The 27,443-nt window shown below is 43.8% G+C and overlaps 1 protein-coding gene and 1 long non-coding RNA gene across 3 annotated transcripts in view; one reads left to right on the plus strand and one right to left on the minus strand.

Moving 5' to 3' along the window:
* Nucleotides 1–1,320, minus strand: part of XYLT1 (xylosyltransferase 1) — a 200,345-nt gene extending 199,025 nt beyond the window's left edge. The window contains exon 1 of one of the 2 annotated variants that reach the window (XM_054843079.1): nucleotides 858–1,320. In XM_054843079.1, coding sequence (XP_054699054.1) covers nucleotides 858–1,088 — 231 coding nt within the window. In that variant the 5' untranslated portion in view covers nucleotides 1,089–1,320. The remainder of the gene's footprint in view (nucleotides 1–857) is intronic. The other variant, XM_054843078.1, reaches the window with a different exon arrangement.
* Nucleotides 1,096–21,441, plus strand: LOC129213297 (uncharacterized). Its single transcript, XR_008579412.1, has 4 exons — nucleotides 1,096–1,195; nucleotides 15,316–15,364; nucleotides 19,581–19,716; nucleotides 19,940–21,441. It is a non-coding gene; the product is annotated as an uncharacterized LOC129213297 (long non-coding RNA).
* Nucleotides 21,442–27,443: the final 6,002 nt, after the last annotated feature.

Below are 27,443 nucleotides of genomic sequence, written 5' to 3' on the forward strand. Positions count from 1 at the left end.
AAGCCTACTGCTAAAAGAATTAAATGAAAACCAAAGGAAGCTTCTCTCGAGCTGAAGAATACTACATACTGGTGGTACACACTAACGCGTATCTCTGAGGTTTGCATTAACTGACCAAGAACACTGTTAATTTGCTTTTTCACGTGCCTGTTCGAAAATTCAGAAATGCAACTGGCAGTATTTGCAATCCCTTGTGGTTCCAGGCCCAAGTCATTTGAATGAAAACTTGAGAGTTTGCAAAATAAAACGGTAAAAGATAGGGCGAGAGGGCACAGTTTCGGTATCCTTGAGTTTTTAGTGGTTAATAAAATGATCGCATTAGATTTCATTGCCTGTCACCTACTGGGCCTGATAGAGCTGTGCAATAAAGACTAGCGCCTGCACCGTTTTCAGGTGGAAAAAATAAAGTAGCACTGAAATAAACCCTCAGGAACGTATCGGGCAGGCGGCCCTCCAGCGAAGTTCGGGGATGCTGAACCGCCCGCTGCGGAGGCTGGCAGTGCCGGAGGGGCACCGGGGAGAGGGGAGGAGAGGAGAGGATCCTACCGATGCGTTTTCTGGCGTTGCACCGCGGCCCCCGGGCGCTCCCGCCGCCGCTGGCCGTGCCGGCAGCCGGGACCCCGGCCGCGGGTGGGAGCCCACGCGGCGGGACCGGACCCGCACCGCGGCACCTGCGCGGCGGCGGGAGGCGCCCACGCGGGGTGGGGGGACACGAGCCGCGGGCGACCGCGGCGCCTCACTCGCCCCAACTTCCCCGCGGCTGCCGGGCGACCCCCTCCGCACAAGCGCGGAGCAACGCCGTGAGACAGGGGCGCACCCGCTCCCCCCCCCCCCCGCCGCCCACCGCCCGCGCCTACCATCGCCTTGCCGTGCGGGGCGGCGGGTCCGCGGCGCTGCGGGTGCCCCCGCTGGTCTCCGCCGCGGTCTCGCTTCTCGCGGCCGGCGGTGCCGCCGCGCTGCTCCTCGCCGGCGTCGAGGGAGCTGAAATTCCAGACGAGGAGGGTCTGCAGGAGCAGCACGGTGAGCGCCGCCACCAGCGCCGAGCGGGAGCGCCGCGCCAGCCGCCGGGCGCACGGAGCGGCCACCATCTTCGCTGCTGCCGCCGCCGCTGCCGCGCTCCCGAGAGCCGCCGCATCCGCCGCGGCACGGAGTTTTCAGCCGGGCAGAGCCAGACGTCAGCAGGAGGAGGGCGGAGGTGGGGAAAGAGGGAGGGAGGGAGGGAGGAGGAGGAGGAGGAGGAGGAGGTGTGCGCGGCGTGCGGGGATGGGGGAAGCCGGCGGGGAGCCCTGGCAGCGCGGCAGCCCGCGGCCGGGCCAGCCCGGGGCGAGGGGTGGGGTTGGCGGAGGAAGAGGAAGGAGGAGGAGGAGGAGGGTGGGCTGGAGACGGAGGAGGAGCGGCAGCGGGGGCTGCTACCGCCGGCGGGCAGGCGAGTGGGTGGGTGAGCCCCGGCCCTGCGTGAGGGGAAGGGGCCGGGCTGGGGCGGCTCCGCGCCTCACGGCGGGCGGGAGAGGGGAGGGGGCCAGCGAGCAGACGCCGCGACCGGGGCGGGAAACGACTGCCATCTTCTGAGGGAAAGCTGCCGCCGCCGGTGGGCGGCAACCGGGCGCGAGGCGACGGGCGCGAGGCGGCACCTGGCGGGAACCCGCCAGGTGCCGCCTCGCGCCCGTCGCCTCGCGCCCGGTTGCCGCCTTTCCTCGCTCCCGCCCGGCAGAGGGTTCCCCTGTGAGGGCCGGAACTCGGCCTCTGTTCTAGTAGTAGTAGTAGTATTTTAAAAATTTAAAAAAAAAAAAAAAAATCGCGCCGCACTGACCTACAGCCCTTTCAGATGAGGAGTTTTCGTTTCGGCTGGGTGCATTAAAAATGGCCGCAGCAAAAAGGCAGCGCGGCTTGCGCTCCTTAATGAAAGATTCTGTCGATAAATCGACTAACTTCCGCAGCTTATCAGCGACTCCGTGTATACTCGTTAATTTCCCTGCCGTGTAGCTGTTGACCGGATGACTTTTGAAAGGCTGTTACTCCAGCTCCGCTCAAAGTAGACGCGAGTGCGGCGTTCTTCGGTCTGTGGGGCCTTCGGTGCGCGTAGGCCTGCCAAGGGCCGAGAGGTTGCGCTGCTTGCAGCATGGGTACGCCTTTAAAGACACTGTCTTTCCCCCCATCTGGGAAACAACCATCCCATACGTGCAAACCGATTCACAGGCAAAAATGGTCCAAATCCCAAGACTGATTTTTTTTTTTTTTTTTTTTGAAGCAAAAGGGTCGCTAGCAGCGTTTGGCCTCAGTGGAGTGAGAATGAGAGCGAGGTGCAACGCCTCCGCAGCCCTGCGAGGTTTGCAAGTACCAGGCATGGGCGCGAGGTGACTAATTAAATGCCCAGTGTCTAAAAAAGTGTACGTAATGGATGGCTTCAGTTGCCTTTTTCTCCCATGCTGGTATTGGCTTTCTAATCTGAAAGATCTCATTATCTGATGATAGTAGTGAAGTCAGGAGGGTTTTTTAATCCGCCTGCACAGTGCCTCTTTTTGTAAACCTAATTCCACTTTACAAACCAAATCCAAAGGTGAAAAATAGTATCTTCTGATAAGGACAGTTGCTTTTTATAAATGACAGCCAAGTAGGATTTGCACAGACCAGCAGGATTTTGTTTGCATTGGAAGTGCTTTAGTTTCTGATCTGCAGAACAATGAAACAAGTAGTAAGATTCAGAGGCATCCTTTATTAAGGGAATATTCCTCACGATCCAGTGAGGCTACAAATAAAATGTCACAGGATGTATCTTTTGTTGCAGTGTTACAGAAGCAGATGAAGTACACAGCAGGTTAGTAGTAAGAAGCATTGTGCAAGTATTCAGCTTTACAGAGGTGTGTGTGATTTGACAAGTAGGCCTTCTAATATTACAATTAATTTTTAATAATAAGCTCATGATCTGATAGAGGAATCAGGTTTAGGAATAAATAATTTGTTGTTGTTCCTAACACATGAATTTTGAGTCTCCAATGGGAAATTGTATCCTCAAGAAAAACAAGCAAGGTGTTGTTCCACACATGGCGGTTCCTGGGCTCTTTGGTCCTGTTCTGTCCTCTGATGCTGTTAGATAACTCACTTCATAGCAACTCTATCCTGGTGTAGGACCATTGACTCAATGCTGTTACTCCTCACGTAGAGAGTAGTGAGATCTGAACCAGGCCCAAATATACACATGCAGTTTCAAACAGGGTCGCAGCCAGAGTACCACTGATTTCAAGGTGTCTCTACACGGAGTGCTCAAAATACACCATTAGTAACTTCCAGGAAAGCCAGCACGGAAAGGCTTCTTTCTGTGTGAAGGCTTAGCACCGCCTGTCTGACCTTCAGTTCGTGCAACGGCACAGCGTCCGTTTTTGCCATCTGTGGTGATGGCGAACTGCTCTTTATGGGCAGAGAGCCCGTGATAACAAATTTTGACAGTGCCAGGCTTCTGCACCAGTTGCGCATGCATCGAATTTGCTGGTCACACAGTACAGCAAAGTGAGCTGTTTGAACAAAAAACCAAAAGAGATTCAAAGTATTCTTGAACATTCTGACAGAGTCTGCACAGCTCAGGAAATTGATGGATAATTTTTATTCCAAACCATCACATAATTGGGCATTATAAATACACTCAAGCAAATCTGCTGACAAATACTAGATAAAAGTGTCTTCCACGTGGGATTAAGTGTCTGCCTTTTCAGAAGGAAGTTGTGGTTTTAGCACATGGTTGCCCCATGCAGCCTTCCCTTGGGCTTTTAGAGGGCAGGAGGTGCCCAAGGAGACAGAAAAAACAGACTGTGAATAGGCCAAACAAATCCCTCAGAGCTCTGAAGAGCGACAGACCTCGGGGCCCGAGTCTGATCCTGCGTACCTCATTGTGAAGTGGCAGACACATTCGAACTGAAGCCCTACAACAGCTAAAAGCATCGTTTAAGCCAGGCAGTGTTTTAGCACAGCACAACACTGCTCTCTATAAGAGGAGCACAGCAGTAATTATAACCAAATTGTGATCCATGTTCCTTAAAAATTTTATGACTTATTGGAAAATGTCCTCCAGATTTTCAGGGGCAATTTTTATACCAGAAAATGTCTGTGAATTTTCCTAATCTCTGCATATAATTACTGTGACTGATAAGGCAGTGAGGAACAGCAGTGCATGCTCATTCTCACGTGTGTCCTGCTGAAAGCATGTCTGGAGAGAAGATTTGTATCCAACCACAATAATTTATAGGCCATAAAGATCTGAGTCTTCAGTGTAAAGTCAGCCCTGCGTATGGGTGGGAGTCTCAACATGAGACACTTCTGCAGTGAGTGAAAAAGGGGAGTGGGGAGAGGAGCAGGCTTCCTCTCTGACAACATCATCCTTTCCCTGTATTCACAGAGATTATGTAAAATCTGGAAAGAAGAGTGCAGTAGGTATGGCATTCATTTTTAAAACCGTGCTGTGACCAATGACCACTAACTGCTCAAAACATCCTTCTTCTGTTGATAAGAAAACAGCCAAATGGAAATAAGAAGGATGATAATTTAACTAATTATCTTCCCCTGTGCTAATTCAAACTAGAAAGTAAAAAGGGCAAGGCTGAGCTTCTTGAGAATTTGAAGATGGAAAAAAAAAATCACTAAAACTGAAAAACTGAACTGTACAAACCCTAAGAACACAATAAAATCAGAAATTACATAGCAGTTGAAACCATAAAATGGACTTTTCTACATTCATGAATAATGGCAGCTCAAGTGAGCTATGTTGCATCAGAAAATATTTAATCTGGCTACATGGAGGACATTTCAGAGAGCTGCCACTCTGAAAATTCCTGATGTTGCCCCTGTTATGTGAGACTATTAGTATCTAGCACAAAGTATATACGAGAAAAACCAGATTTGATTCTTAGTAGGCAAGTATTATCATGGTTGCACTTAATGGTCAAAGAGATGATGTTTTAAGCAAGGGTAACTAATGTGACTTGGCTAATTTGCTCTGAAATCCTAACAGATAATTGGCTTAAGTTTTTTTACCTCTGCAGAGGTATCTGTAAATTCAGCCTGGGTGCGTTTGAGAGGAGGTGGGTATCGATCTTGGCTACTTAGAATGATGTAAAAAAAGAACCATACTCTGTTCCAGTAAAATTTTTACTCTGATCTACTTTGCTAGATTTACCTATCCTGTTATAAAAATACATTTCCTCCTCCTTGCAGTGTAGATACAGGTTAAATTTGAATCAAGTAACCAGACTTTGTACAAAGAAGTAAGTGAAGTTTAGAGCAATGTTAATAAGCAATATCCTTCCCTCTACTTTGAAGAGCTGACGGTCCATCTGGTGAACAAACACTACAGGCTTATCTGAACTCCAACTCACAGGCTGACTCACAGGCGGTTTAGAAGCACATTCTGTAATCAGTGAAAGACTGAGTTATTTCAGAGCAAAGATTTGCATTTTTCTTAAAAACAGTCGTGTCCCTCTCACATCAAAATTTAGATTTCAGATATATGTTATCAGGGTGAAGGGGAAAAAGGCGTAACTGGGAATGAACTGATTTGTCTAAGAATAGGTGTCTCTAATATACTCAGTCTTGAAATCTGTGAAGAATCCAGAACAATTAGTAAATTTGTGTATATTCCCATGATTTCAAAAAATCACAGCACCTAAGGAATGCACCTTAGGAATAGAAAAGATTGAAAATAGGCCACAAGCATGAGCACTGCTTTATGAGTAATCTGCAGTAGAGGTAGAGGTATCTTCCTGAAGTTTCAGCTTCTCCCCTAAAGTGGCAACTTCTTTTTTTTTTCTTCCTTCTATCACTAGCCTGAACAGCACACCATTCCTAATCATTTTAGTGCAACGTTGCGCATATGGAGGACATACACCTTTTCCCCGGGGAGGCTGGCAGTCTTCCTGGTCTACGCATCAAATCTGAAAGAGCAAAACAGGGCAGGGAATTGTTCTTTGAGAGGCTGATAAAAATGTCACCATCTCAGACTATGGTTCAGTGTCTGCTCTGCAACAATTTCCCAACTCATTGCTTTTTGTTTTTACACACTGGCATATTGCTACACTTTAAAGGTAGGGGAAATGTATCTTGATTTTTTGGAACCACAGCACCATCGTTAACTGACTCTGTGTTCTCCAACTCAGTCATTTTATGGTTTACAAGTACATTCTTCACCACTCAGGTATACCATACCAAGAATTTTCACTATTCCATCGCTTCTTTTCATAAACAAACAGCACCCCAAGATTCCTTGTGACATACTCATTTTACATCTAGCTACTCTCCAAGCGAGTTATAAAAGCCAGGCTCTCTCTAAGCATGCATTGGCAGAACTAAAGGCAATGGAGATGTGACCATTGTGTGCAAGAAATGCCTTTAGTCGGTTTTGTAAAACTTGAGATTCCAGCAAGCCATTCTTAATCCACCCTTCTTCCGTTTTACCACTGAATAGTTTGCAAATGCAAACTCTGGTGTCAATGTATGTGCAAAAGCCAAATTTTTAACAGCAACATTTCATTCTGGTAACGGTATGTATAAATTAGCAACATAAATAATCCTTATTTTTCACTTCTGGGTCAGTATAGTCAAAGACAATAAAAGCAGGTACTTTTCTATGTTCGATTTATATAAAATATGTAACACATATGTGGAATATATACTACTTCTTCCTTCTGAGAGATAAATTTAGTTCAGGACCTTGGCATATGCTCCACTTCAGGAAGTGAAGGAGAATAGAAGAATTATTCCCTTCACCATCACATTAAAGCGCCCCTTTTTCGTTATAATCTCTTAGCATATATAACCTTTTACTACCAATGAGGGGAAATGTCATGTATATGTACTTTATATACAGCTCTTAGTGTTGCGACAGCTTTTTCTTTCAGCCAGTGGTCGAGGATAATCACGGAAGGATTACCCATCTGTTCTTGCCATGTGGCATTCTGTCTTCGGTAAGGAGATATTGCAGTTCACAGCTTCCTGCAGTTCTTTTTTCTGATGTTCTCTCATTAACTAAAAATTGTATTATTTTCCTTCTGAGTTACTAAGTTGGAAAGTCTGGAAGACTCATGAAGGTGACCTACTTTGGATTATCTAAGTTAGAACCAGCCACCAACTGTTGCAAATAGCACTTTGTTTAGATGCAGAAGGAACTGGTTTCTTTGGCTTGGGCTTTCATTCTGGGTTTTGCTTTTTTTTTAAATCTTCCCAATTGATGGAAAAAGACAAGTGGTAACCAAAACCAGAAAATGAAAGGGGGGGGGGGGGAAAGAGGCTTTTGCATGAAGAGTGGCACTGTAGATTGTGTTTATGTGATTAGCCAGTTTTTCAAAACACCAACAGAGAGTTTTTTAGATTACATTTATTACAATGACATACCAATGCAAAGTATATGTAGAGATTTCTTCCACTACTCACCTGCAACATTTTCCATGAGTCTAAACTTTCATTGAGGCATCCCTACCATTTGCTGCATGAACAATAATTAGAAAGGAAACAAGCTTTTTAAAGATTTCAATACTCTTTCATTTTGCCTAAGACTGAAAAATACAGTATTTTAAAGGCAAATGAAGTTTTATTCTGAAGCTTCTGATACAATAGAAGTTCATCTGTATGAAAGCTTGCTATAAAAATATCTCATGAAATAGTGTGGCTGTTCTTCATAAACAGGGCCATTTTGTGGTAATTGATTTAATACAACATTTTATGTCAGGGAACATTGTTTATGGTATTATGTCAAACCCAGTACTGGCAGCTTCAACAGATCGTTTGCCTGCCACTGATGCACTCGTGTCCCTTGACCGCACTGGGCAGTCCCACAGAAAACGGTGTGCGAGGTGGAGCTGGTACTGTGTGCCCGGTGAAATTTTGCGGAACTTAACGTTTCTCGTGTAAATTCTCCAAGCCCTTGGACCAAGTTGCCCGGGGTGTGCGGGGGGGAAGTGTGAACGTGCTGTTTCCCCCCAGGAGAGAGGAACAGAACAGGTAGCCTGCATCTCCTGCTGCAGTTCCTAGCAGCCAAGTTAGCTAAGGAGTGTTTCAGCTTACCTTGGTCTGTCAACACCGCAGGCTTATCAAGGATGTTATAAACCAAAGACAGTTATACAAATTTAAACAAACAAGCTCGATAACTATCATTAATCTTGCTGTATTTAGAGAAGCATTAACGAAAGTGGGTGCTAAAACCTGCTTGGCTATAATTTGGATGCTACAAAAAAAAGGAAGTATTCAGACAAGATGTTTGATGTGCCTTAAAATAAATAGTTTTTGGAGGAGTAAGGTATTAGTCCATGTATAGCAAAGATGACTGCATCATATACTGTATGATTTCTCATTTTAATACCTTTTGAATTCATAGAACTGGTAACAAATTGTAAACACTTGTTATTGAATCAGGGAAAATGTTAGTAAAGGTGATACCTCCTTTACAGTCTTTGAGAATTACTCTCATTTTTAACAGTTCATGCACTGACTTTTATCTGTGCCCCAGATCTTCCATCACAATGAAAAAACCTCCAAAAATAGGACCAAAAGATGCAAGATTCATTGAGAATCTAGCAAACATACCCCTCTAGGGAACCAGTTCCCATCTTTGCAAAGACAAGAAGGCAGGTTCTTGAAGTCCTACAGAGACTGAGGAGCCGGAGGAAAATCCTCGTGAGCTAGCTAGCTAACAGCAGTTTTGCAGTAACAGACAGTAGACGTATATTGAAATGATCTTCTACATCTGTATGGTTTCTGCCTCATAATGATTTCTGTTTTGATGAACTTAAGGACTGAGAGGAAAAAGAGCTGGTAAACCAACCTGTCCACATCAGGAGCATCATACAAAACATACCAGCTGCCTGCGATTTCCAGAGCTACGCTGCTGACCGTGCCTAAGCAGTGGCTACTGAGTAGTGACCACTTGCACACACATGTAATCTGTGGTTTGTTCGCTGGCTTGCATGCCTGCAGCTGCACAAATTAGGTATGTATGGAGACGGCCAAGTTACGCCACAGTACAACACATACTGTTGTAACCACCTTTAAGGAAAAGGTGTGGTTTGGTGCCCATCATCATGCCTCCATCAGTTTTGAAAACTGATACTTATCTCACGTAAGAGCACTGTAGATGTGCTGACTCTTCAGCAAGGGCCACTGGAGGAAGTGCCTTGCTTGCTCTCTGAGGTCTCACCACGGGACATTATACACGAGGTACTAATCCTGCTGCTTCTCCTCCCTTCAGGTCTGCCTGGTCAGACAGAGATACTTACATGACTGCAGTTCTGCTTTTTGGATAGTACAGGTTCTTGCCATGACAACTCAGTGCTGAAATTACTGGTTCCTTCCACACATTAAGTTGTGGGTATGGCATATATCTGACATCTTGTTTGCCTGGAGAACATTCTGCTCTGAAAGGCCAAGACGTGTCTGCCACGAAGGGTAACTATTCTGGCAGTGACGAGACATGCCGGGGACATCCATTTTTCGTGTGAGAACTCAAATAATGCACTCCCCCTAACCCACCATAGGTGCATAATGCATGTGCTACATTGCGGAATTACTCAAATATCTAAATGTTTATATGCACAAAATTCAGGCATGTACATGTATCGGCATTTTTGAATAGACAAATAGATGCCATGGGTAAAACACCTTAGCTCACAGAATACAGATTAGGGGTTGGAACTTAAATTACAATAGTTTGCCCCAGGAGTGACATTAATAAGTGTCACCTCTCTTGTAAAGGCAGAGAAGATTTAGAAAAGAAACTAAATATTATTCAGTGAAAGGGAAAACAACTAAGTAGATCCTACAGAGATTACACTGTGCTCATAAAACAATTCAAATATACTCCTGTTATCTCTGACACTAAATTACAGTATAAAATAAATTCTTCAGGAAGTTCATAGAGCAAGTTATTTGTATATAATGTGCAAGCCACCTTTAAGATCAAACAAAATGTTATGATGAATTTTAATTCTGATTAACTCTGAGCCATGTAGTAAATTTTGACAACACAAAAGCGATCCAATTCAATACAATCTACATTCTCAGCAAAGTGACTCTCACAATATATGTCCCTCTGTTGCCTTAGAATGGCTTCTAATATGTAGTTGCAATTTCATGTAATGGTGGGACACACCTTCCTTGATGATTAGTGAAAGCAAAGTTTTGCATTAAGTTTTTCTTTTCCTGAAGAACTATTACAATAAAATATGTCAGATCTCTTATGACCTAAATAAGCACCTGGAAATTCCTGTAAATTCAAAGAATTAGGTCTCAACCCAGAAAAGCACTTAATGAAACGTATGATCTCATTGAATATGGTGGCATATGCAAGGGCTTCAAATAAAGCATGTACTTACTATGAGCTTTGCTGAGTTGAGGCCTTACGGAATGATGCTATGCAAATCAGTTTAAAAATATTCAGGAACTAAACATGGCTTGAAATTGAATGTAACCACTGATTAACAGTGATTTCTTAGGCTCTTTTTTTTAATGTATTTGTAAAATAATCATACCTTTTCTTTAAGTTGTACTTCTCCTACCTGCATATTCAGAAACATGTTTCTGGTTTCTGTTCACTAGTAGGTGTGAGGGGTTTTTTCCTGAAAATTCATATGCAACACGTTACTGTCTCTGGATGAGCTTTGCCTGTGGCTGAACTTGGAAACAAACTGCCCAGCCCAACAAAAGCTTATCCGATTTATCTGAGGAGAGATGCATTTCTCCTCCACTGCAGACCTACCAAAGACGACCTCGCAGGAGCACAATAGGGAGGGGGAGTCAGCATCCCCATTTCTCCTTCCTTAGCAGTGGCCTGCTAAGCTTTTGCTTAGGAAGTGAACTTCTATAATTCGTTTGGCTAACGGTAAACATCTTCGCATTTCATGAGAGAGGTGCATTTGTATCCAAGTCCCGCAGTGACACCCAGACTAAGAGCTAGTCTAGTCCATAACCAGACCATGCAGAGAGAAGTCTGGAAATGTTTTGATTTGCTGTGCGGGCAGGTCCACAACATAGTCCTGATCCCAAATCCGTTCTCCAGCACTGCTGCTGCTCCAGGAAGCAGCAGGATATAGCCAACGCTTCACACAGATTTTATGCATGCATGTGCAAGCCCATTTGTTTGAATAGATAGCCCTCCATTTAATTTGTAAAACTATTGCTAAAACATTGTTGCAAATACACTCATAAAAGGAGTAGATTGCAACTGGCTGGTAGCATAGGTTGATTGCATTTCATAGCCATAATCTCTTCACCTCAGTTTGCACACAACTTCCATCATTACAATTACCTGTTTGCAACGTCAGAAGGAATGACAAAGATGAAGCTGGAGTCTGAGCCCGTCCCCCTTTGGAAGGAGCCTCTGCAGGTCAGTCCTTCAAAGTCACTGGGCTAATGGCAGAGGAAAAAACCAGTCTGTTTCACCGGTTTTAGTACATGACTTTCTGTGACTAAACAAAGATTTTTGTTTGACGTACTGTCAATCTAACATCTGTTTTAAGCATTAAAACATAAGTAAAAAGCCAGGGTACTGTACATTTGTTATGTATTTGTATTTATAAAATAAGTGAAGAAAGTAATTTGCTTGTTAGGCAGCAGAGAGGCTCTAGGTTTCTTCTCGATCAGTTATATACAGGTAGACCTCACACCTCTGTTTCCTCTTCAACCCCATTCCTCCAGATTTACACAACTGTTGATGAGACTGTAGCTGACCCTATACAACACTGAAACTCCTCAAATGGCCACATTCTCGCCTGGAAACTGAACCCACAAATTTGGAAGCTCATTTTGCTAGATGAACAATGCTGAAGCAGATTCTTATCTCAGACTTGGATTTACCTGAGCACAGATGGAAAATGCAAATAGGGTCTGTAACAATTTTTTTAAGCCCCATGTTGTGAAGGAGGCGGCATATTATGCATTTTGTGCATTAGTCTCTCCTTTGTGCTGCACATAATTGGCAGAGCTTTTCAGTGAAAACCTATCATCTGGCCAAATTCTCTTACAGCCTCATGCTCTGCAGAAATCTGTCTTAGGTTAATCTATATTAGGAGTAATATTCAAGTTGACTCTGCACTCATATGAAAAATGTGTTTAAAAACCTCTAGCAGATAACAATCCTTTTTGCCTGACTTTGTTCCCTGCTGTTATTGGTCTCTCATGGGATTTCTTGCAGAGTGGTTAAGTGATCTATACTGAGGTTTCAAAAGCAAAGATAATAGAAGCTCTATTCACGGGTTAAACACTTAGCTGCTTTAATACAAGATGTGTAGGAGCAGCCCCTAATGACATTCAAATCTTGTTATTGCTGTGCTGAATGTAGGATGTACTTGGTTTTGTGGCTGCAAGAAGCAATTGTCAGAGAGGACTGTAAATCCTGAACAGCAAATAAATCCCACAGCATGTAGAAATGATGCCAGATTCTGCTCCTACAGCAGCATGTATCTTTGGACTCCACTGTGCATGCTCCTGACTTACACCAATGCGAGTGAGATATTGGAATCAATGACTTGTACCATACCTTCCATCATGTCTGACTCTAGGGGCATCAGCTCTTAACTTCGTATTGGTGTAAAATGTCTAGCCCTTCCTTTGCAAAAGACTGCTACCTATTTGTAGTGTCTTGGCTTGTAAGCATTCCCCTAAACCCAGTATTGTGGCAAGCTCTGGCCTTCAGTATTTCTGGGTCTCATGTCCAACCTATTTTTCTTATGTCCTTCATGGCTTGCTAGCACTTCCCTTGCCTCCCTCAACTCTAAACTGGCAAATTTGCTAATACTGTGGAGAAAAGCCAAGCCTTCTTCCAAAGAAATGCAGATTCTAGCCGAGTACACATTAAATAATTTCATTGCTCCCTGTGCCTCTGAAACCTTATGAACGCTCTTTGTCGCAAGGAGAAGTCGTAATAGACATAGATCCGGAGGCATATCAGAACAGGCTTGGTTTTACTCATTAATCCATCAAAGATGTTAAGCACAAATATTAGAACCCTAAGCGAGACATAAAGAAGGAGCTGCTTGAAAGCCAGGCTCATATTCATGACACAAAAGCTAGCCAGATTAACGGATTAAGAGGTCTATTGATATTAGTTCCATTTGTTTCACATACAGAGTAAGAGATTGGGAAAAAAATGAAGACTAGATGGAGAATCACTGGTTAATTAAATAGTATTGTAAAGTTTATTGCTAATTAAGGCCAAAATATTTAAAGGTGCACAAGTGAATCTGGTGTCCAAATGTCACTGGATGTCAATGGATGTTGGATGCATGTAACCAATTTAAGTCTCTTTGAAGAAGATGGTGTAAACTTTGCTGCATAAGCAATGCTAACATGGTATATGAAAAGGAAACATAGGCACCTGTTAGCCAGATAGAGTAATTTTGGCCTGTTAAGTGGCAAAATAACTTGCAGATCATAGGCATTTTCTCAGTCTCACGTGGCACAGTACCAAGTGTTCTAGGTGTCAGAATCACCTTCAGAAAGGTTATGCCACCCGATCGACTGTAATCACTGCACTGCTTAAGCAGCCTCAAGTGCTACCTGATTTGATGATGACAAAATGAATCATTCTACCATATGAGCTCTGAAATGCAGAGGAAGCATTCCAAGGATATTAAGTGCAAGATGCAACCGATACTTGCAGATCAAATATAGGTGAAATTCATAATACTGCATTTCCATCCAATTTGTTATTTTTCTTTCACATGTCCTTTATCACCACTAGCTTGGCTTATGATTTATTTATTTGGTATGTGTGTCATTATAAACAAAATATTTCACTAAAAATTAAACATGATGAAACTAGACATCTTATTGATTTTAAATTTGGTATGAATCACAGTCACTACCATCAACTCAGGAACAGGCCCTTAATCCATTTTTGCTGTCGTAGTGTAATCAAAACAACAGTTTTAAGTGCTTCTTCCCATCTCTCTCCCACTTCCAATTTTCAAATTCAATGTGTTTGTTCAAATAGCAAAGTCATCTCCTTACAAACAATAGATGGGGATTCATCTGGAAACAGTCACAGTGTCTTTAAATAGTCTGGTATATTTAGGTTTTATTACTGCATGACTGAGATGAAATCACCCAGTTTATCATAGGCTAAGAGCACGCATCAGATAGGTTAGTGTAATTCAGCTGATGCACAGTAAGTTTCAAGATGCAAGGAAAAGTTACACTGGACTAAACTCAGGTGTAAATTTCCATTACTATTTATATGACCGTAATTCCTGCAGGGATAACAGGGTCTTCTGGTTTAGTTTAAGGTATTTAGGGAAAGGTTAACACTGAACTGAGAAAGTCAGCATGGATAGAGAGCGCATGGCTGATAAAACATTCATACGCAGACAAGTCCCCTCTGAAGACACAGCCAGTGGCACTTACTGCTGGCCTGGGGACCGGGCTGGAGACACACATCATCTCCCCATCCAGCTGTCTTAGTGGGAGGGAGCGTCAATGCCAACCACTCGTCACCACTCCGTGGTGGAGATAACTCTGCTGAATACATTTACAGGAACACTCCTACAGTTCTTCAAGCAAATTTGTCCGATAGAGCTCAGACTATCCATTTTAAAACTGTTTAAACTTGCCCAGTTGGCTCTGTCAGAAGCCTATTAGCACTCTCACAAACTCTTCTCCTTCAGAACGGGAGTGAAGAGCATTTGAAGACTGTGACCTCATCCACAGACACAGCTGGATTGGGAAGGAAGTGGAAAGGAGTGAAAAGAGCAACTCCTCCCCGGGTTTCTGAATAATTGTGCAAAAGGGCTAAAAAAAGCACTTAAGTCTTACTATAGAGAAATGAAAACCAGTACCCTGAGCAAGGAGGAGCCCTTCTAGCTCTGCTGCTGTTTGTCTCACATTGCCATTTGGTTCCTCTTTTGGATTAATCTCTGAAATATCATCATCAACCAAGCACAGTAACTGAGACCCCACAACAAAAGGACAAGTATCATGGGAACTATCAAAAACCTTTGGACGAAAAAGCCCTGTGCTCTTTGTGGAGTCTCAGGAAATATACCCATCTACTACTGTGTCAGTCTTTTAGAGGAGCCTCCGAGGTTGGCCTTCTTTACCAGTAAGACAAGATACTGTTTACACCACGGTAACTGAATGTCAGAATTATAATTTACTGTTGGATAACTTCAGCAGTGGTGCAAATTTAAACTGACGTGCAATATCACAAAAGGGCCATAAATAATTAGAAAAGAGAATCATATAATGTATTTGCACTTAGTACATGTAAGTACATACTGAAAACATTTCAAGTTGACAAAATAGCTTTGAACATCTCAAAATGGCTTTTCTTTTTTTTTTTTTTTACAGATGAATAGTCCTGATTGAATTTTGAGATATTGCTGAAGATACAAGAAAGGTGAGAAGTCAAAAAAAGAAAGGTGGTAGGACTAAGGCAGCACAAGCTAATAAAGACACACACAGAATATGAAACAATATGCTTAGGTGGGCTGCCCCAGCTACTGCAGAGATCTGTAGAGAGTGATGAAGTCAAGCCCTTAGACAGGCGTAGACCCTACCAATGACCCTGACCTGTCTCTGTGGTCAAAAGACACACCCATAGCTTTAGCAGAAAGGGGCAGGGGGAGAAAACTTTCATTTGCTAAATAATATTAGATACTGGCAAGAAAAGTAATAATGAAGGTAAGTCTCAAGAGAACTGCGTACAGTTCCTGCACGCTCTGAACAGACTATTGCCTGGGCCAGCATACCAAAGAGCTGTCTCTCAAGTCCAATTAATCTCCATTCCTCTCTCTTCCCCACCGTCACCAGTTCTGGGCAAAAGATTGGGTTTTAATCCTTTCTGCTGCCACTGAGAAAGAAGCCGTAACAACTCAGTCCCTACATCTGGGAAGTAATGTGCTAACAGCATATAAACCAAAGCAAATTACTTCCCGACTGAAGCAATGAGGCACCCAAGAGGGCAGAACAAGAAGAACTTTATCCTTGGCCTGTTCCTGAGCCGATGCAGATTTATACCACCTCTTGCTAAAAGCCAATGGGCAAACTCTTTCTCTAAGCCCTTAACACAGTGTGGAGTAACACTGGAGATGGTAAATTCCATGACACAGCCTATCTGACTGTATGTCCTGAAATGCAAAAAGAAAAGATAAATTATATAGATTACAGATCTTGGACAAAATATTAGTAAATATGCCAATGGCCTCAAATGTACACAAGACTGTTGCAAAGAGAAAGGCAATAAATTGTTCTCCAAGTCCAAATGAGGACAGGACAAGAAAAATGCAACGAAAAAGATTTAGAAACATTAAGTAAACTTTCTAAGCACTGGTAAGACCATCCAGGGAGATTGTGAAGTCTCCACAAAAACAGGTTAGATAAATAAGCTGTCAGGAATGGCTTAAGTGTTTCTGATTTTCCCTGAGGGCAAAACAAACTTTCAGGATCCCTTTGCACCCAATATTCTGTGATTCTACAGAATATGCTAGCAGGTGAACGAAAGGGACAGGAGCCCTGCTGATTCCATGTGGAAACACAGATGAACTCAATGTTTCCTGTCTGCAAACTGTAGGATGCTAGAAAAATCCTTTCACAGCCGTATGTATTAGTAAACGGTATGATTTTACAGACAGGATCTAAAGAAACAGTTGCAGTAAGAAGGTCCAAATCATGGCTTCGGAGGCGTTTGCAAGGAGCGTTATTTACCTGTCAGGAAAAGGAGCGGTGAGTTCAGTGCTCCTGAAAGGCTGGCAGCACCCACTGCCGCAGCCACCACTCCAGCGGGCGACGGCGGTATGAGACACTGCACGACGCGTGAGCGTCAGCCTGGGCCTTGGTGTAGTTCATTTAGGAGACTAATTTAGCCTTTAATTGACCGAGATCATTCCTTTGGCTGACGGTTGTTATTTTGCATGTAGATACCTGGCTGTTTCACGCACGTTGCGCTCGCTGCGACTACTGCTGGACCGAGATCGCTAATTCCCTTCAGAACTCATGGCGATCGCAACCATTAGAATGAACAGCTAAATACAGCTTTCGGCAGCCAAATTTCAGTTTCGTTGCTGTCAGAACTTCAGTTATCATGGTTGGGCTATAATTTTCAGGCTGGTAAAACCTCAATTGTCATGTTTGGAGTTTCTTTAATGTTTATTCTAAATGCACGAGTTTGATTTGTGTAGAATGGAGTGACTTGCAGTGGCTCAGGGATTTGGCAAAGAGCTTCATATATTTCACCAAAATTCTGTTTGGCCTAGAGGGGTGTTGCAATTCTAGATAAAGAACGCACTTTTTTTATACAGAAGTAATTTGTAATAGAGTATGTTCCAAAATAATTCTCTATAAAAGATGAACTACGACAAAAGCAAAATGATCTTTGCTTCCCCATCACGGGAACAAATTCAGATTCAGAAAACATATGGGATTGGAAGAGTCCGATTTGACACATTTTGCAAAATACATTGTGGGTGAAAGCAGGGGAAGGAAGCAATTCTGTTACCATTAATCTTGAGCAGGAGGCCTAGGGGTGAACCACTTAAGTTTCCCTTCAGTAATCCTTTGAGCTGCCTAGGATCCTTACATAGTGTTAGGGAGCAGTGCCATTTGTGTAAATCATATCTAGTAACAAGCCAGATTACAGTAAAAGCTCTGATGAACTACAGAGAGGAGGAGACTGATGAAATCTGCTTCCTTTAAGTAGGACAATTTGGATTATTTGGAGGCATCTGAACATTTGGAAAAGTCTGGGAAGAATCTGAAAATACCATATTTTCTAAAACAAAAGATAAAATTGTACCCTTTCTGGGTCATATAATTCTGACCTATATTTACACATGGTTGCACCCGTAGACTAAGCAAATACATTATGTATGAGGTCCTATTTTTACATTCAAATTTGAGGTTTTGGTAAATGCAAATGACGGCAGAAGTTGACACGAATACATTGGCACCAGTTTGCAAGTCGCTTCATCGCAAAGAAATCGAGATTTGGGACTATTCATCACCTTCACCACCTCAATACAGGGAAGGCTTCTGGTGTTAAGAAGTCGGTTACATGTTAGATATCGGAAATGTTTTCAACTTAAGGCTGAGAAACCACAAGCTCTGAAGGAGCCAAGGAAGAAATGTAATATTTGAGCATGTTTACTGTAAAATGAAGCGCTATTTTATCTCAATCAAATAAAACAAGTGGACTGCAAAGCTGATATTGAAATAAATCCAATTTACTCTCATGTAATTGCTTATTTGATTCTCAAATATGACATGAAGTTAGAAAACAAATTGATATTCTGTCACTTCTATTTCAGTAAACTTGACTCAAACAAGTTGCCCTTTAGGTGCATCTTGGATGGAACAGTATTTGATCTTCATTCCAAGGAAATCAGAGTATTAAATTTGCTTGAAAAATTATTATCCAAACCACAACGCCTTTTCAGACAGTGTTCGAACTGCATACTAAAAAGACCACATTTCCCCTGAGAGCCAGCACACGCACAGAGAAGATGAAATACCATAGTATATCCTCCCTCTGCAAGAAAACGTACCGGCCGTAAAGGTACTATATAAGCTCAGATGAATACAGGAGACACAGAAACTGCAGGAGTCTTGTGGGCATGGGCCATCTCCTTCCGCCCTCCTCCCGGCCAAAATAAAGACAGTTTTATATGACCTTGATGTGCCTCAAGCATTTAAAGAAGAATCAATCCTATAGACTCTGTACTGTCTCAGCCATTGTCAGAATACTGTATCCAGCACCAGAATCCACAGGGGGTGCAGTTAATAAATTGAAAGGCGTTAAAAAACCAAAACCAAAGGAATAATAAAGGGGGTGGGGGCAGGATAGGAGGAACACCCTTTCTGCTGAAAGTTTCCAAAGGTTGAAAACGTTTATTCAAATAAAAAGCGAACTAAGATCACTGTTCCAAAATGACACCAAAAATTGTGCCCGGGTTGTTTAGCATGGCAGAGGTCAGCGGGAGAGGCCGACGCTGCAGCTGGGCCGCTTGAGGAAGGCTCGGCAGCAGCGATCGAAATAGCCTATAGAACTGAGGACTCGGGATAATCTTCATCGTCTGGAGCTTTAAGGTCAAATCAAGGCAGGTTTAGGAGAAAAATTCCCCCTAAAAGGTCCAAGACATAATTAATTCACTTCTGTGCAAGCTGAGAGAAGATTACAAAAATGGTCCCTATGATTATTTTTTATTTAATTTATGAATATAGGAAAAAAGTTGTTCTAGACAGATTACCATTTTTAGTGATATGTTCCTACTTTAATTATAAAGAATTTCAGATTAGTTCATATGCTTGAAGCTACAACTATTAAAATTAGTGTTACAGAAACGAATATTAATAAAATTACGATGCGGTAGGACAAGTTAGGAGTGTGGCGCTAAGTACTGATATGTTTGGGTTGCCAGTTTGCAGGAACTGAGAACATTAACTAAGAACTTCCAGAGCAATCCAACTGTCCCCTTTCAAGAATTCTATTAATGTATATTTATACTCTGTATACAATAACCATAACTACCTCTAAAACATTTAGATTTGATGTAATATGTCCTGTTTCCCCTGCTATTGTACTCTTGACCTTTACGTGATAAATAACATTAATTTTCTAGACCAGTCCAGATGTGTCTCTAGGAGGATTCGTGGGTAACATTCAGATGACCCTTCCTTCCATCCTTCTATCTTCCTTGAATAAGAAGTTTGATCCCGAATTCTTCACTTACAGGATCATTTCATTCAGATTTCACTGTGAGTCTACATTTTTCTGGTTTATGTCTTGTATTCTTCTGGCACATATTTGTCTCTAAATAAATTTAGCCTATTACATGCAGAGGGAAAACGGGATTCCAGGCAAAATATTTGCAGACCAAAAGACTGACAGAAAGCAGTAGAAGCAGCTTTAATTCAGTACTTAAGTGTGCAAAGTAATACAAGTCAGTTAAAACTTCTCTTTTTTTTTTTTCTGTGCTAGGTGTGATGTCAGATCAGGAGACAGCACTCATTTATACTACCATCACGATTGTTGCTGCCCATGTCAGCGTGACTGCAGAGGAGCATAATGCAAGAAGATGTGGCTGAAGACACAATAGATCCACCTGATCCAGCAGCTGTTCAGCTTCCTACGTATTTTCACGACAAACCTCCTTTTTGAGCTGCTAATAAGTCACTGTCATATTTCAGGCTGAAACTCCTCAGACTTGTAAGCTCTAAATGAACATAAAGCTGAAGCTGATACCAGAGATACGTCCAGGCTTCCAGCTGAAGACTAACATTGATCAGTCAAGGGTAAAAAACACAGAGAGCAGAATGCTGTTACTATAGTGAGCGCCGCAGAAATCAATGCGTTTGAAATGGGAATCAACCTATTGAGGCTGGTACATTGCGATGAGAGCTCATATTCTGATTACAGCCCTGTCTGCAGGAACTGGGGGCAATTCCGTGAGCTAACGGGGGGGAAAGCACTCAGCAGTGTGTTACAGTAATGTTGTCTAGAGGGAATGAAGCATGGACACAAAAGTCCATCTTGTGAGTAAGCTAAGCTCTTACCCTTGAAATTGTTTATTTAGATTACTATGGGAATTTTTAATGTAAACTGTAGCAATATACTCAATCAAAAAGTATGTATTAAGCAGAAAGTGACCTTTAACTTTTACCTCCTCTGGTGGAACTTAATTTCAATGGATTCGAGAGTACTGTGAAGAAGGTAAAAGTAGCCATCACAGTTGATGTCTGTTGACGATGTGTCTGTCTGCACAGCACACAGGGTATGGTATGAAGGTACTAGTTTTGGTCCCAGAAACGGCCCTGTCGCACCAGTGCAGTGAGTTACTCACGGCAGTCTCAAAGGAAAGCAAACGTCAGTGGGACGTGGCGATCTAGCTCACATAGACTGCCAGAGAAAAGCCAGTCTCCGGGGCTTTCTCCGTCTGTCTCAGTTGTCTTCCAGCGTTCTCCACAGTCATTTCCAATGCGAGACCTCCCCCCAGCCCCATTAGCTTTAGCTCCGACTAGTCAACCCTCCATGGCCAGATCAACGGTAGCCTCTTCCACCTAACAATTGCAGCAAGGCTTATTGTGTTAATGCCCTCTGCTCGGCTCTCTGGAATAAGCTTCTGTAGATCCTTTGTGCCAGAAAGATTAACTAGAGGAATATCTGTCTAAAGTAGATACTAACGGGGCATAAAGGTGCCAAAAATGTCAGAGTGCTCACAGACCTAGTTACAGCTCAAATTATTCACCACAACAGTCATGTCACCGGTAATTCCCGAGGGCTAATTAGAGAACTGGCAGCTGCGCTGCTGCCATCACAGCCTTCAGTTTCACAGTCCCCGTACTGACCCAACCCGGAGACTCAATCCGACAGCCCAGGGACAGATATGGGACTGACTACCCATAACTTCTTTTTTAAACAAGGTCACAGTGGGTCTTACTCAATTGCATTTTTAGTATTTCCTCTGTATTCTTGCATCACAAAAAGTGCTGATTTGTACACCAAGTAATTCTTTAACCAGAAAAAAAAAAAGGTAGTACAGATCAGATATGTCTGAAATATGATATGCTAAAAAAAAAAATTAAAAGACATGCAATCCAGTTTTCTAGAATTTAGGATGAAATTCTGCTGAGTTACACAGATACGAGTCATTCCACCAAAACCAGGAAGTTAGCACAGCTTTCCACTGTACAAGGAATAACATCTTATTTCGGAAGCTCTTCCTAAAAATCAAAAGTATATACAGCCTATGAAACTAAGGTCTCTAAAACTGGATGAACCATTTTCAACAAGTCCCTGCTTCTACAACATAATCACTTTCTCTGATCAGGAGTCTTCTACAAACAAACCACGCTTCCTTCTGAATTTGCTCTTCACGATTACTTAACACGTGGTTTACTGCAACTTGTTTCGCTGCCAAAATTTGTGCTTTGCAATGGATGACCTGAGTCATGATTATCCTAGGGGAGGACATCCCATCACAAAGAAGTTTCAAGACCTGTGCATGAGCCCCCCCAGGGCATACGCAAACATCCATTTACTTCTGCACGTGCAGTTTTAGCCCTTTTAATTAGGCCCGTGGATTTACCTGTATAAATAAGTGTAGAGCAGCATTGTTTCCAAAAGAAATCAGTGACGTGAAGAACTCTCTTTCCCCCACTTCATCCCATTGTGGACCTATAAGCGTTGATGATTATTTTAATAATAACAAAAATGAAGAAAGAACAAATCCCAAAGAAGATTTAAGTGACTGGTAATGTGTAATGAAGTGTAAATCTGTGCAACTGAAACAAGGGTTTGGACCAGCTCTTGAGGCTGGAGTAACTGATAATACTGTGCCAGTCAAACCAGTTTGTGTTGGTCTAGAAGTCCCACCCAGGACCTGGCTATCAGAGGCATTCTGTTTAACCAGAATTCTTCTGTTTAGAACTCAGCTGAAAAATCTTGTGTTAGGATAGCACAAGAACAGAACAACAACATCTTCAGTCCCAGTTTGCAGTTGTGTTTGCCTATCAAGACTTTTTTGTTTTTAAACTGTGGAATAAATGCCTGTCCTGACTGACATCTAATGCAGCATATTACATTTTTAATTTTTATTCTGTGCTCGCTACAGTTCTTTCATCCCCACTCTCATTATGTTAATAATATAGTGAAATAACATTGATTTTAAAGCTCTCATTTTCTACCTGGTTCAAAAAATATAGATAAAAAGCCTACAACCTGATTTCTCCCCCCCAAAACAGAATATGATTGGCTTGCCCTGCAACATATGGGCCAGGCACTAAGGTGAAGTCACAAGCCGAGCATCAAGAACTCACTTGAAATGGGGAGTGGAGGGACAACCCACGGACCAACAAGAACGACAACAATCACAACAACCACCAAAAAAAAAAAAAATATATCTGAAGGAAGAAATGCAATAAAAATTGGGTAAAATTATCTCTTAAGTAATGCTGGATGAAATCCAGACTAAAATCACTGAAGAGTGGAGCTGTTCCAATTTGTGCCACAGTAACATCAAAATACTTCCTTCTCCTCTATAAACATCCTTTAATTCTTTCTGGAAAATGGAAGGGTACCACATGTGACAAGTGTTCTTAAGCAGCATGCTGAGTGCCAAATGTGAACTATAATTCATAATTCATGCTCAATTAATCATAATTTATAAGGAATGGCTGCTTCTGCTACCTACCTAACCTATTCTGAGACGTGCAGCCAGAATTTTAGTTGTTGTGACTTGCTATCGTGAGTGACAGACTATGTATACCTTGGCAGCTGTCAAAGGCAACAGCCTTCCCTCAATGAAGAGAAAAAGCAACTCTCAGAATTGCAAAAAGGCTAAGGAAAGCTCTGAATGAGAAGCAGAAATGAAAGTGCATGAGGGTGGAGAACGTCATCACATAATCCAGAGCCCGGGGTCAAGCTAAGACTTGAATAACCTTAATTCAGCAAATGAGCAATTTCCAAGCGATACCACTGAAAGAGGAGAGGTCTGGTATCTCCAGATACTGTTCCGGAGTTATTCTTCCATGACAGCCAGATAGCAAATGCTCTTGATTTCGGGGCACAAGCTTTACCTTCCTGCGTTGATATTTTTGATAATCAGAAGGAGGAGGTACAGACAGACTTGCTCATTGCTCTACTCGATTCAGATGCTGACAAACTGAGAACTGAAGTTAGAATCATTAAGGCCACGTGCACGGTTGACGGACCTGGAGCCATCCTCTCTGCCCCGGGATGTGGTTACGGATGTTAAAAGCTGGACTTTGTAGGTCACAATTTCTCAGCCCTATAAGCTGGCACAAGAGCAGGGACTGAATGAAACCTTGAAATCCTCTGGCCCAATTTGTGTCAGGCATCCATCACAGATCCATGGAGATATTTTAGAACCGCCCAGCGCATATACAGATAGATGTTTACGTTAGAAAGCGTATATCAAAGTACCGTAACAAGAGAGGAGAATTATATGCAGAATGCTGATGTGTTTCCACCAATAAAATTTGGCTTATTCATCCCTGCCAATTAAAACTGAGGGGCAATATAGAAAATATGTATTTCAAACTTCTTGCAGTATCGTTCCAAAGGTCTCCCGCAACCCTCAGTATTTCGGGGCTTTCCAGCCAGTTCAGCTAATTGTGTTCCAACCTGTCGTCGCTAGAGTTTGGGTTGTTTTCTTTTTCCTCCCTCTCCACCTTCTCATTTCTAGCAGCCTATTTTCCATCTCAAACCAGTAAAACCTGCCATGGAAAGCTGAGCTCAGCATTAGTAGAGAAGCACTCTCCGAAAAAATCTCTTGGAAAACTATTAAAACAGGTAACGAGGCACTTCTTCTCCCGTGAATACCAGTTCCTGGCTGTTGGGAATATCGCGACAGCCTGAGCCGACAGAGCCCTACAGCACGGCCAGCAATTTTGATTGCTGCCCATACCTAACCAGCAAGTCTGGGGGGCGTGGGGTGTGCGTGAAACCGGGATGTTCTCGGGAAGCGCCCACGGTCGCCGACACGCGTGGGCGCAGCGACCCGGGGCCGCGGGGGAAGCGGCGGAGCCACCGTGCGCCGCCAGGTGGCGCCGCAACACTGGCCTCGGGGGCGGCTCCGCCCCGCATCGGCCCCACCGACCCCGGAGGCCCCAGCGGCGCCCGGTGGGCGCCGCTGGGGCCTCCGGGGTCGATGGGGCCGGTAGCTCGGCAGCCCCTCGCCGCGATTTAGCGTTCCCGAACCTGAAAGGGCAAAGGAAGCGAAGAACCGAGGGGAAGAGCCAACCTGCCCTCCCCCCCCCGGCACGGTTTAACCCTCAGAAAGCGCCTGGGGTTGCTCAGCGCAGCCCGGCGAGCAGGACTCGGTCGTTGAGGGGAGGTGTTAATAAACTGATTTGGGGAGGGGTGGGGAGAGAACTGGCCAAAGCTCACACACGGATCCTTCTTATCCCTTCTCCTTCCCCCCCCCCTTTTTTTTTGTTAATTTAAACCCACATTTCAGAACAGTCATTTCAATTTCGGGAAACATTGTGCTTTACAACACTGCCTATGTTTGTGCACAGACACTCACCATAATAAAAACTAAAAAAAACCCCCACCAAACAAACAAACCTCAAAGCACTTTATAAAAAGAACATTTATGTTACCAGCCCTGTTTTACCAGCTGAAAATCTTGGATACACAGGAGTAAAGCAATTTATCCAAATTGCCCCAGACAAAGACAAGGAAAAAGCAAGGCGTTTTGCATTCCTGTCCAGCCTGCTCCTTTGTACCCTTGAAAGGTGGGGACCCCCCCAAAGGAACTATCTGGTTGCTGTTCTTTAATGCACATGGGCACAGCTGTAAGGGCCTGAGCAAACCAGGGGTCTGCTCTGGGAGCACCCCCCCCCCCCGCCTCTCCTCACTCTTGCCGATCTTTCTTGCCCAACATACGCTTTCTCTCCGTCTGCTCCTCCGTGCCTTTTGAAAGAGGAAAATGAAACCTGCAACTATTGCAGCACGCATCTAATTTTTAATCCCAATATGTCAAAAAGCTTTTTACCAGAGGTAAAAGGGCCGTATTCACACTTACCATCCATCCCCCCGCACCCCCAAGCACGTCGCACCCCTCGCTGGGAGGTGGGCAAGCTGCAGGCACAGAACGGGTCTGACTCCTGCTCCCAGCCGCCATGGCCACGGGCTCCCCTGCGGTGCTGGGGCTCGGTGCTCAGCAGCAGGTGAGCAACAGGGTGCCCTGCAGCAGGACAAGCGTCCGGACTTGGCTCGGACAAGGTATGTAGAGCTGAGGCAGCGCCCGGCCCGTGACGGTTTGGGTGGCCAGTGAGGTTCCTCACCCGGTACGGAGGCCTCCTGTCCCATCGCTGGGTTTACTTCATGTGAAGAGGCCAATTCACATTTAGATTTGACCTTGAAAAGGCCAGAAATCATTTTTTCTTCTAATGTTGCAGCTTTGTTGGATGCCGTGGCCACAGTACTGCGCACCTGCAGAGTCAGCAGCTGCCCCGGAACGCGGGGTGCCTGGGCACCGACGGGCAGCGCACGCCCTGGGGCAGAGCAGTCCTGACATCCCAGAGGCAAACGCGGCCTCGTCTACAGTCACTGAGAAGTTTTTCCTCTGTTCAACAACCAAAGTACTTGCAACAGCCTGATCCTGAAAAAAATACCCATGCATGAATAAGTTCACTCGAATTCGCAGTCCCACAGAATCCAATTAAACAACCCAAGAGCATAAAGTTATTCATGTATTCAAGGCTACGGACAGCTGGGTCCGACATTTATTTTGGTCTGGTGCCAGTTACAGTAACCATCCCTTTATCTGGACTTCATTTCTCAGCCATACAATTAAAAGTTAAATTCAAACCATCCTATTCCCGGTGGACCCTCAAGGATGAAACTTTTATAGGTCTTTAAATACATTATGTATCAACTACTTGTGTCTGTTTTCTAGCAAATCTCCCATGGATTCTATGGGGAAAGCACAAACCAATGAATTATGTATTCAGGATTTTGTGCCGATCTCAGTGTGTAATTGTTACAGTGTTCGGAATAAAAGGAACATAGCTATTTGATAATTAATTACGCTCTAATTGCATTCACCTGGGAAAAATAGATAGCACTAAGAGGCAAACAGGGGTCAATAATATTAATATAGTTGATCACTAATCTTGCATATACAAGTACCAATTAGTTAAACAGAGTCAGTGATAATTTGCATGAGGAATCTGAATGTAGAGGTAAATTAAACACGTAGAAAGTAAGAGAAATGAAGCTACCGACTTAAACTGCAATAGCAATCTATTTTCCTTTTTTCAGGTTACATGTAAGGGACTGTTGTGAAAGGGTGCCAGATGACATTTAAGGCTCCTGCGTATCCTGGAAGTCAAGCTCACCTCCCTGTTACTTTCCCCTTAGTGCAATGAAAGGTAGGCGCTTGGTGCGCCGTGGTCCAAAAAGGAACGTAAGCAGGAGACGTCAATAGAAGTTCCGTGCTGGGAAGAGGAACAGAGCAAAGCACAGCGAGGGTATTTACTGAGTCTGGCTTTCAAGGTGGCAGTTGTGCCTACGCCCCTCTCTCCGTGCCGGTGCCCCCGTGCAAGCCCTGCACACGGCTGAACATCCAGTTCTTTAACTTCAGGAGATGTCCGGACCACGCGGAGCATTAAACACAAGCAGAGCTGTTTTATGGGATTAGAGCTTAAAGGAGAGTAGATGGGGGCCGTAGCAGTTTGGTTTGGTACTTCTTGTACATATCAGGCAGTGGAGAAAGCAAAGGAGGCACGACGCTGGCGAGGAAGGGTACCTGTGCTGCTAGGAAGCCTCTCTGAGCTGCTTTGCAGGGGGTTCCCACACCGCACGCCCAGACACCAGGTGATGGGGTGAGCCGCCGCAGGGAAACGGCACTCCTCCTCATTCTCATGAAAGGCTGCTCTCTGCTGCGCCCAAACAGCGGCGCTCAGCAGCAATAACAACGCGGAGCGTTGTCCGAGGCAGGCTCCCGGCTGCGGCG

The sequence above is a fragment of the Grus americana genome, chromosome 15 (genome assembly GCF_028858705.1).
Source record: "Grus americana isolate bGruAme1 chromosome 15, bGruAme1.mat, whole genome shotgun sequence".
In the NCBI taxonomy this organism is placed as follows: Eukaryota; Metazoa; Chordata; class Aves; order Gruiformes; family Gruidae; genus Grus; species Grus americana.